Source organism: Ranitomeya imitator, chromosome 10 (genome assembly GCF_032444005.1).
Source record: "Ranitomeya imitator isolate aRanImi1 chromosome 10, aRanImi1.pri, whole genome shotgun sequence".
Taxonomy (NCBI): domain Eukaryota; kingdom Metazoa; phylum Chordata; class Amphibia; order Anura; family Dendrobatidae; genus Ranitomeya; species Ranitomeya imitator.
Genome location: NC_091291.1, coordinates 7,915,052 through 7,926,843, shown reverse-complemented (window position 1 = coordinate 7,926,843; position 11,792 = coordinate 7,915,052). Strand labels below are relative to the sequence as shown.

General features: G+C 45.5%; 1 protein-coding gene across 1 annotated transcript; it reads right to left on the bottom strand.

The window, feature by feature from the left end:
* Positions 1-2,468: 2,468 nt before the first annotated feature.
* LOC138650980 (uncharacterized) lies at positions 2,469-11,744 on the bottom strand. The gene is made up of 3 exons (XM_069740873.1): positions 11,646-11,744; positions 9,483-9,868; positions 2,469-3,470 (listed from the first exon to the last, which is right to left on the bottom strand). Exons 2-3 carry the CDS (start codon positions 9,845-9,847, stop codon positions 2,588-2,590), a joined length of 1,248 nt encoding a protein of 415 aa, XP_069596974.1. The 5' UTR covers positions 9,848-9,868; positions 11,646-11,744; the 3' UTR covers positions 2,469-2,587.
* Positions 11,745-11,792: the final 48 nt, after the last annotated feature.

The window sequence follows — 11,792 nt, the reverse complement described above, 5'->3', positions numbered from 1 at the left end:
ATTATGTTTTCACAGGAAGCTGAAGCAGCCGAGGGCCTCTCAGAAGGAGACGTGATGGGTGGAGAAACGCCCGGAGCGGGCGCACAGAGCGTAAGTTGTGCCGAAACAGTCGCTTCACACATCACAGTGCACCCAACACATACAAAACTGATCATCATACATCACAGTACACATACAACATATGCCTACATCCAACATAATTCTTTTTCCTTTTTTTTTTTAGTCTGCTGCACATTCTGGCCAACGCCATGAAGAACCTCCCAGAGTCGGCGTTGTAGTCGCCGCAGCGGTCAGCCTCCAGTGAGTTGTTTTTCAGTGTACTCATTTTTTTTTGTGCTCTTTTCACAGTCTTCCCCACGTGCTCCCGACTCAGATGTTGAGGACAGCGGACTAGATGTGGAGGAGGTCCGCGAGCGGGAGCCGCTGTGGAACATGGCTGACCGCAGGCATGCAGATCAGTTGGTGACCCGTCGGCTCTGGGAGGAAGTCTGCGACAACGTTGCGGCCAACTGCGAGGACCTTGATCCAAGGCAGCAGACTCGAGAACGTAAGTAGTCACATTTCAGTCATTTCTGGAGCAGGACGGAATGTGTCGTAATTAACCCATTTTTTTTTTATTTCATTCTTCTCTTTACAGGTAACAGGGTTATCGTGCGGTGGCGGTCACTCAGGGATCGCTTCAAGATGGAGTTTAACCAGGAGATGCAGGCCCCGGGTGGATCTAGAGGACGCAGGCCACAGTACAAACATAGCCCTGTCCTCCCTCCGGGAAACAATGTTGAGAGGAAGGTAAATATTCAACAGCCCATTGAATAATTCACCATGTTTACCTGTCAAACCTTTTTTTTGTTTCAGGCAGGGCTTTTTCCTAACAGTATATTGTTATCTTTTTCTATTATTTCACAGCACTTTCTGTAGCACTCGGGAGCCTGCTTTTACCTTGGACCCCTCTGGAGCGATCCCACAGGAGTCCGCCACCGTGGGCCAGGTTGGTAGACCCCAACCCTCTTCTGACCCTTCCGGTACCTCTGCCCCATCCATGCCAATATCCGCCAGCGCTGGAGCATCATCGCAGACTTCGTTACATGCTGGTGACGAGTTAGCGTTCCCTTTACCCCACCCTTCTGATCCTGCCACCTCTAGAACACCATTAGGTTCGGGGCGGCATCGACGGAGGGGTCAGGAAAGGAGTTATGCTCCTGAGTTCTTGCATGTGAATGCAGCCTTCCAGAGCGCCATCAAACTTTTGGGAGAATAAGTGACTGCTGGGTTCAGCATGGTGCCAACACGCATCAGTGAACTCAGCAGTCGCTTGGATAGGCTGCATTCAGATGCAAGGGAAGCTCCAAATAATCTTTTTTTTCAATCAACGCTCAGGAGCATGGAAAAGCTAACTCTTGACCAGCAGGTGCAGGTAATGCAAGGCTGCCATGCTGCTCTAGTGCAGGCCATCACCCAAGCCCCTCCAACTCCCACACAGCCACTGTCTCTCCTACCAACCCTTTCCAACTACTTATCGTTTCCCAACCCAAGCCCAAATCCCAATGTCCTCCCCACTGTTTCCTTCCCTATCAAATTTTCCTTCCCCGTTTAGTTTTCCACCTACCTCAACACCACCCCCTGTCCAAACTGACCTCCCTGCTCAGCCTCACGTTTCCCCCTACTCCACTACAGATCAACCCCAACACAGTAGGCTTTCCCCCACTATCGACGTGGTCCAACCTTCCAGCCCCTCCGTTAGTATCTCCACCCCACAATTTACAGATTTATAAAGTGTAATAGAAAAGAAAAAAAAAAGGTGGGGCTGCACAACCGTACTGTGTACTGGCCGTTATGCCTGCGTGGTGTGCTGGAGGAACCAGTCTTCAGACCGGAGGTGCTCACATGAAAAACAGTAATGAATCCATAACACCAATAGAAATTGCAGCAGCACTCACCGATCTTGTGTGGTTCAAGTCCTTTATTAGAAACAATTACAACGACATCTTCACGGCTCGAGGGAGCAGAAGCTGAGAGGAGGTGAGCAGGGAATAAAGACGGCCGTTTCGCGTCTACAACAGCGCTTCAAGGGGGTAAGAGACCCGTTGAAGCGCTGTTGTAGACGCCAAACGGCCGTCGTCTTTATTCCCTGCTCACCTCCTCTCAGCTTCTGCTCCCTCAAGCCGTGAAGATGTCGTTGTAATTGTTTTTAATAAAGGACTTGGACCACACAAGATCGGTGAGTGCTGCTGCTGCAATTTCTATTGGTGTTATAAAGTGTAATGTTTTATAATTTTGTGTAATAAACATTTTTAAAAGTATTTTGTTTAACCCAAAAATGTGTTTTACCCAAAAAGGTTAAAAAAAGTGTTTAATAAAAATATGTAAAATAAAATTTGGTTTTGTTTAAAAACTATTTTATTGTTAAGTGTCTTCATTTAAGTACGGTAAGAAAAAAAAAAAAAAAAGGTACAAAAACATAACACACGTTGACAAGCTGTAACATTTTGGTTTATTAGAAAACATACCAAACTTTAGGGAACTAAGTAAAACTTGGTGTCAAGAAAATCGTGAGACTTTGTACAGAAACATTATTGACAGAACCATCTCAAACTATGTAATCCTGCCATGGAACTCTGCCTTCAGGTGACATGAAATAATCAGCGAAGTTGTCCCTCATTCTGGAAACCGCATCTGCGGTCCGGACAGAGTTGCTTTGATAGTCCCACAAGGTTGTCCGAGAGTCCTCATCATCCGTGGAAACCGGCTCCTGGGAAATCACGTAATTGTGCAGCACCACACAGGCCTTGACGACCTCATCCACGGTCTCTGTGTGCAGTTTGATGGCGGTTAGCAGCACGCGCCACTTTGCGGTTAAAATGCCGAACGCGCACTCCACCACTCGTCTGGCTCTGATTAAACGGTAATTAAACACTCGTTTGGTTCTGGTCGATCCTTTGCTCGAATAAGGTTTCAGTAGGTGTGGTGACAGCTGGAAAGCCTCATCACCAACACAGACGAATGGCATGGGTGGGCCGGATGTTCCCGGGAGTGGTCTTGGTGGTGGGAAATCATAGCCGTCTCCATATAGACAACGGCCAATAGGAGATGTGTTGAAGACCTGAGAGTCGTTTGAGCGGCCATAGGCTCCAATGTCCACTGCAATAAACTTACAATTGGCATCCGCTATGGCCATGAGTACTATGGAAAAGTACTTTTTGTAGTTATAGTACTCGGAGCCAGATCCTGCAGGTTTTGAAATCCGGATATGTTTGCCATCTACGGCACCCACGCAATTAGGGAAAAGGCACAGTTTTTCAAAATTTTCAGCACTCTGTTGCCAGATGTCCATGGTCTGATTCGGAATGTGTTCCTGGTGCAAAGTATCCCATATTGCGCGGCAGGTCACTTTAACAATTCCAGAAATTGTGGAGATTTCCAGACGAAACTGATAATGCAGTGATGTTACGGATTCTCCGGTAGCAAGGAATCTGTGGAAAAAAAATAAAAATAAATAAAAAAATGGAAGCACCAATATTACATTTTAACCCCTTCATGACCCAGCCTATTTTGACCTTAATGACCTTGCCGTTTTTTTGCAATTCTGACCAGTGTCCCTTTATGAGGTAATAACTCAGGAACGCTTCAACGGATCCTAGCGGTTCTGAAATTGTATTTTCGTGACATATTGGGCTTCATGTTAGTGGTAAATTTAGGTCAATAATTTTTGCGCTTACTTGTGAAAAAAAAATGGAAATTTGGCAAAAATTTTGAAAATTTTGCAATTTTCAAATTTTGAATTTTTATTCTGTTAAACGAGAGAGTTATGCGACACAAAATAGTTAATAAATAACATTTCCCACATGTTTACTTTACATCAGCACAATTTTGGAAACACTTTTTTATAGGAAGTTATAAGGGTTAAAATTTGACCAGCGATTTCTCATTTTTACAACAAAATTTACAAATTTGTTTTTTTTAGGGACCACCTCACATTTGAAGTCAGATTGAGGGGTCTATATGGCTGAAAATACCCAAAAGTGACACCATTTTAAAAACTGCACCCCTCAAGGTGCTCAAAACCACATTCCAGAAGTTTATTAACCCTTCAGGTGTTTCACAGCAGCAGAAGCAACATGGAAGGAAAAAAAAAGAAAAAAATGAACATTTAACTTACAAAAAAAAACAAAAAAAAAAAAACACCTTTTAGCAACAATTTTTTTTATTTTCCCAAGGGTAAAAGGAGAAACTGGACCCCGAAAGTTGTTGTACAATTCGTCCAGAGTACGCCGATACCCCATATGTGGGGGGAAAATCACTGTTTGGGCGCACAACAGGGCTTGGAAGGGAAGGAGCGCCATTTGACTTTTTGAATGAAAAATTGGCTCCACTCTTTAGCGGACACCATGTCGCGTTTGGAGAGCCCCCGTGTGCCTAAAAATTGGAGCTCCCCCACAAGTGACCCCATTTTGGAAACTAGACGCCCCAAGGAACTTATCTAGATGCATAGTGAGCACTTTAAACCCCCAGGTGCTTCAGAAATTGATACATAAAAATGAAAAAGTACTTTTTTTTCACCAAAAAAATTCTTTTAGCCTCAAATTCTTCATTTTCTCATGGACAACAGGATAAAGTGGATCTTAAAATGTTTTTGGCAATTTCTCCTGAGTACACCGATACCTCACATGTGGGGGCAAACCACTGGGCACACGGCAGGGAAGGCGCGCCATTTGACTTTTTGAATGAAAAATTAGCTCCAATCGTTAGCGGTCACCATGTTGTGTTTGGAGAGCCCCTGTGTGGCTAAACATTTGAACTCTCCCACAAGTGAAACCATTTTGGAAACTAGACCCCCCAAGGAACTTATCTAGATGTGTGATGAGCACTCTGAACCCCCAAGTGCTTCACAAAAGTTTATAACGCAGAGACGTGAAAATAAAAAATAATTTTTCCCCCCACAAAAATATTTTTTTTGTCCCCAATTTTTTTATTTTCACAAGGGTAACAGGAGAAACTGAACCCCAATAGTTGTTGTCCAGTTTGTCCCGAGTACGCCGATACCCCATATGTGGGGGTAAACCACTGTTTGGGCGCACGTCGGGGCTCAGAAAGGAAGTAGTGACGTTTTGAAATGCAGACTTTGATGGAATGGTCTGCAGGCGTCACGCTGCGTTTTACTTGCGGATTTCCAGTGTTTTTTTGTGCGGATTTAACCTGCTGAATCCTATTGAGGAACAGGTGTAAAATGCTGCGGATTCCACTCAAAGAATTGACATGCTGCGGAAAATACAACGCAGCGTTTCCGCCACGGTATTTTCCGCACCATGGGCACAGCGGATTTGGTTTTCCATAGGTTTACATGTTACTGTAAACGTGATGGAACTCTGCTGCGGATCCGCAGCCAAATCCGCACATAGACTAATTCTAACCCTAATTGCAACCCAAAAGTAAAAATAAATATATTTTATTTCATTATTGTCCCTACCTATGGGGGTGATAAGGGAAGGGGGGGGGGGGGCGGGGGGCTTTATTTACTATTTTTTTTTTTTTTGATCACTGTGATATAACCTATCACAGTGATCAAAATGTACCTGGGACAAATCTGCCGGCCGGAAGATTCGGCGGGCGCACTGCACATGCGCCTGCCATTTTGGAAGATGGCGACATCTTTCAACAGCCAATCAGTGCGATCGTAGGCGCCTCCCCCTCCCCCCCGGACTGAAGTACCACTCCCCCTGTCCCTGCAGATCGGGTGAAATTGGAGTTAACCCTTTCACCCGATCTGCAGGGATGATAACCCTTCGTGACGCCACATAAGCGTCACAGGTCGGATTGGCACCGACTTTCATGACGCCTACGTGGCGTCACAGGTCGGGAAGGGGTTAAAGCAATTTTCAAAAATATAATAATATCTTTAATTTTTTTTAATTTTGTTAAACGGCACTGCAGAAGTTTTTTTGCTTTTTTTTGTTTGAGTGCACATTTAACCCCTTTACCCCCAAGGGTGGTTTGCACGTTATGGACCGGGACAATTTTTACAATTCTGACCACTGTCCCTTTATGAGGTTATAACTCTGGAACGCTTCAACGGATCCCGGTGATTCTGACATTGTTTTCTTGTGACATATTGTACTTCATGATAGTGGTAAAATTTCTTTGATATTACCTGCGTTTAATTTGTGAAAAAAACGGAAATATGGCGAAAATTTTGAAAATTTCGCAATTTTCAAACTTTGATTTTTCATGCCCTTAAATCACAGAGATATGTCACACAAAATACTTAATAAGTAACATTTCCCACATGTCTACTTCACATCAGCACAATTTTGGAACCAAAATTTTTTTTTGTTAGGGAGTTATAAGGGTTAAAAGTTGACCAGCAATTTCTCATTTTTACACCACCATTTTATTTTAGGGACCACATCTCATTTGAAGTCATTTTGAGGGGTCTATATGATAGAAAATACCCAAGTGTGACACCATTCTAAAAACTGCACCCCTCAAGGTGCTCAAAACCACATTCAAGAAGTTTATTAACCCTTCAGGTGTTTCACAGGAATTTTTGGAATGTTTAAATAAAAATTAACATTTAACTTTTTTTTCACAAAAAAATTACTTCAGCTCCAATTTGTTTTATTTTACCAAGGGTTACAGGAGAAAATGGACCCTAAAAGTTGTTGTACAATTTGTCCTGAGTACGCTGATACCCCATATGTGGCAGTAAACCACTGTTTGGGCGCATGGGAGAGCTCGGAAGGGAAGGAGCGCCGTTTGACTTTTCAATGCAAAATTGACAGGAATTGAGATGGGACGCCATGTTGCGTTTGGAGAGCCACTGATGTGCCTAAACATTGAAACCCCCCACAAGTGACACCATTTTGGAAAGTAGACCCCCTAAGGAACTTATCTAGAGGTGTGGTGAGCACTTTGACCCACCAAGTGCTTCACAGAAGTTTATAATGCAGAACCGTAAAAATAAAAAATCATTTTTTTTTCTTCACAAAAATTATCTTTTCGCCCCCAATTTTTTATTTTCCCAATGGTAAGAGAAGAAATTGGAAACAAAAAGTTGTTGCACAATTCGTCCTGAGTGCGATGATACCCCATATGTGGGGGTAAACCACTGTTTGGGCGCATGGCAGAGCTCAGAAGGGAAGGAGCCCCGTTTGGAATACAGACTTAGATGGATTGGTCTGCAGGTGTCACATTGCGTTTGCAGAGCCCCTAATGTACCTAAACAGTAGAAACCCCCCACAAGTGACCCCATATTGGAAACTAGACCCCCCCACGAACTTATCTGGATGTGTTGTGAGAACTTTGAACCCCCAAGTGTTTCACTACAGTTTATAACGCAGAGCCGTGAAAATAAAAAATCTTTTTTTTCCCACAAAAATTATTTTTTAGCCCCCAGTTTTGTATTTTCCCAAGGGTAACAGGAGAAATTGGACCCCAACAGTTGTTGTCCTATTTGTCCTGAGTACGCTGATACCCCATATGTTGGGGTAAACCCCTGTTTGGGCACATGGGAGAGCTCGGAAGGGAAGGAGCACTGTTTTACTTTTTCAACGCAGAATTGGCTGGAATTGAGATCGGATGCCATGTCGCGTTTGGAGAGCCCCTGATGTGCCTAAACAGTGGAAACCTCCCAATTATAACTGAAACCCTAATCCAAACACATCCCTAACCCTAATCCCAACGGTAACCCTAACCACACCCCTAACCCTGACACACCCCTAACCCTAATCCCAGCCGTAAATGTAATCCAAACCCTAACTGTAACTTTAGCCTTAACCCTAACTGCAGCCCTAAATGTAGCCCTAACCGTAGCCCTAACCCTAACCATAGCCCTAACCCTAGCCCTAACCCTAGCCCTAACCCTAACCCTAGCCCTAACCGGAAAATGGAAATAAATACATTTTTTTAATTTTTCCCTAAGGGGGTGATGAAGGGGGGTTTGATTTACTTTTATAGCGGGTTTTTTAGCGGATTTTTATGATTGGCAGCCGTCACACACTGAAAGACGCTTTTTATTGCAAAAAATATTTTTTGCGTTACCACATTTTGAGAGCTATAATTTTTCCATATTTTGGTTCACAGAGTCATGTGAGGTCTTGTTTTTTGCGGGACGAGTTGACGTTTTTATTGGTAACATTTTCGGGCACGTGACATTTTTTGATCGCTTTTTATTCCGATTTTTGTGAGGCAGAATGACCAAAAACCAGGTATTCATGAATTTCTTTTGGGGGAGGCGTTTATACCGTTCCGCGTTTGGTAAAATTGATAAAGCAGCTTTATTCTTCGGGTCAGTACGATTACAGCGATACCTCATTTATATCATTTTTTTATGTTTTGGCGCTTTTATACGATAAAAACTATTATAGAAAAAATAATTATTTTTGCATCGCTTTATTCTCAGGACTATAACTTTTATTTTTTTGCTGATGATGCTGTATGGCAGCTCGTTTTTTGCGGGACAAGATGATGTTTTCAGCGGTACCATGGTTATTTATATCTGTCTTTTTGATCGCGTGTTATTCCACTTTTTGTTCGGCTGTATGATAATAAAGCGTTGTTTTCTGCCTCGCTTTTTTTTTTCCTTACGGTGTTTACTGAAGGGGTTAACTAGTGAGCCAGTTTTATAGGTCGGGCCGTTACGGACGCGGCGATACAAAATATGTACTTTTATTGTTTGTTTTTTTATTTAGATAAAGAAATGTATTTATGGGAATAATATTTTTTTTTTTTTCATTATTTAGGATTTTTTTTTTTAATTTTTTGACACACTTGTAAAAAATTTTTTTAACTTTTTTACTTTGTCCCAGGGAGGGACAATACAGATCGGTGATCTGACAGTTTGCACAGCACTCTGACAGATCACCGATCTCTCTCACCAAGTGCCTGCTCTGAGCAGGCTCTGTGAAGCCACCTCCCTCCCTGCAGGACCCGGATCCGCGGCCATCTTGGATCCGGGACTTTCTGCAGGGAGGGAGGTAGGAGACCCCTGGAGCAACGCGATCACATCGCGTTGCTGCGGGGGTCTAAGGGAAGCCCGCAGGGAGCCCCCTCCCTGCGCAATGCTTCCCTGCACCGCCGGCACATCGCGATCATGTTAGATCGCGGTGTGCCGGGGGTTAATGTGCCGGGGGCGGTCCGTGACCGCTCCTGGCACATAGTGCCGGATGTCAGCTGCGATGAGCAGCTGACACCCGGCCGCGCTCCCCCCGTGAGCGCGGCCGATCGCCTATGATGTACTATTCCGTCTTTGGGAAGTAGGGCCCACCCCACATGGACGGAATAGTACGTCTAATGGCAGAAAGGGGTTAAACCAGCATTTTTACATCTGTGCAACCCTATTATGGAGCAGGTGTTGAACACACGCAGTGTTTCAGCGCAGTATTTTCTGCAGCGTGTTCACCGCTGATGTGGTTTTCCATAGGTTAACATGTGCACACGGTATTAACTATGAACAATTATAAAAAAAAAAACCATAAACATAGGCTTACCGCAGTGTCACCATCAGCTGCTCCGCCGGTGAGATGGAACCACTGAACCGCGTGTCCTGCCTACGGATGACATCCCCAACACGTTCCAACAAAACATCGAAGTGATCCTGTCTCATTCGAACGTAATTAAAGAATCTATCCGGGTTCTGCCGCAACTCCATGTAGAGAGTTGAGTACACGCCCCGGGTCATCCGCTGGGCGTTTATGGGATGTATCGATAGGCGGCGGCGCCGGCGACGTCGCTGTTGAAGAATCCACCGTCTTTCTGCTGCTGCCTCCTTCTCCCGAACTATTATATCCAGCCGATTGGTCTCAAAAATCACATCAGTAACCAGGTTCGCAATCTTCATAAGGACTTCCTCCATCTCTGCCACTTTCTCTAAACCCTGTCAAAGACGGGGAATAAAAACAGTCAGTATAATGGTTTCCCTTATTTTCCAGTAGCCAATCACATTTGGGAGACTCCCATTATTAGGCATGGAAAACGGATCCGTCAAAAAAACGGATGGTAAAACGGACAAGACGGATGCAACGGATCAAGTTTTTCGACGGAACCGTCTAGCGCAGAGGTGTCAAACTGCATTCCTCGAGGGCTGCAAACAGGTCGTGTTTTCAGGATTTCCTTGTACTGCACAGGTGATAATTTAACCACCTGCAGAGAATGATTCCAGCACCTGTGCAATACTAAGGAAATCCTGAAAACATGACCGGTTTGCAGCCCTCGAGGAATGCAGTTTGACACCTCTGGTCTAGCGGATCCGTTGAAATACTGTATGCGTTGCATCCGTTTCTCACTATTTTTGACGCATCCGTCAGTACGTCGCGCCGATGCATTGTGACGGCCGCCAGAAGTGTGAAAGAAGCCCTAGGGTCACATTGCGTTAGTGCAATCCGTTTAGCGCTAGCGGATTGCGCTAACGCAATGTTTTCTATGGGGCTGCGGTCGGGGTTGCGGTAACGTCCCCGATCTGCGAGAGCGGGGAACGGACCGCGGGCGCGCCTCGGACGCTGCAAGCAGCGTCCGCGGCGCGCCAGGAATCACCGGCGCGTCGCTAGCGCGTGCCGAACATGGCACGCGCTAGTCAAGCGCGTTCCCATTGCCTTCAATGGGCGCGTTAACGGACGCGTTGCACGGCGTTAATTTCGCCGTGCAACACTGTCCGTTAAACGCGGTCCCATAACGCAATGGGAACGCAGCCCTTCACATTTCCGTCAGCCCGACGCACGTTGTGCAAAATTGTGCACAACGTGGGCAGCGGAAGCAGTTTTCCGACGCATCCGCTGTCCAATTCTGAAGTCCTGGGCGGAGTTCCGGCCGCGCATGCGCAGTCGGAAATGGCGGATCCGACAGACGACAAAACGTTCCCTTGAACGTTTTTTTCCGTCACGATGGTCCGCAAAAAACACGACGCATCCGTCGCACGATGGATGCGACGTGTGTCCATCCGTCGTCAATAAAAGTCTATGGCAAAAAAAAAAACCGCATCCCACGGGCACATTTGCAGGATCCGTTTTTTTTTTTTACCAAAACGACGGATGGCAAAAAAAACGGAAATGTGAAAGTAGCCTAAGGCCTTGTTCACACTTCCGTTTTTTCAGCTCGCGTCACAATCCGTCGTTTTTCCCATAGACTTGTATTAGGCTACTTTCACACTTGTGTCGTTTGATGTCCGTCGCAATGCCTCGTTTTGGGAAAAAAACGCATCCTGCAAAGTTGCCCGCAGGATGCGTTTTTTCTCCGTAGACTTGCATTAGCCGACGCATTGCGACGCATGGCCACACGTTGGCTCTGTCGTGTTTTGGCGGACCCTTGGCACAAAAAAAAGTTACATATAACGTTTTTTTTGTGCGTTGTGTCCGCCATTTCCGACCGCGCATGCGCGGCCAAAACTCCGCCCCCTCCTCCCCGGAGATTACAATGGGGCAGCGCATGCGCTGGTAAAACTGCATCCGCTGCCCCCCGTTGTTCATTTTTTTCCGCAGTTTGCCTCGGTACGATGCTAGTGTGAACGTAGCCTTACCACAATCTGCACAGGATCCACCATTTCAACATGTTGACGGATCCTGTGCAGGTTTGGAAGACGGAAGTGTGAAAGTAGCCTTTAAGAAAACATCAACCCCTTTAATAGATAAACCCTGCTGTTTTCCCACCGAGACACTGACCTCCTCGCTGCTGCTCCCCTACACCGGCGTCACACGGCTCAGAGGGATGGCGGCTTCTCCTCCAGCCTGTGCTATCAGAACACGCCCCCGGAAGTGACGTCACACCCGGAAGTCTGTCATTTACCATGCACGCAAGGCCAGAAACGG

Coding starts and splice junctions, on each gene's coding strand:
- LOC138650980 (XM_069740873.1), bottom strand. CDS start 9,847: ATGGAGGAAGTCCTTATGAAGATTGCGAACCTGGTTACTGATGTGATT. Junction 3,471..9,482: donor CAGCTGATGGTGACACTGCG/GTAAGCCTATGT, acceptor TTTTTTCCACAG/ATTCCTTGCTACCGGAGAAT.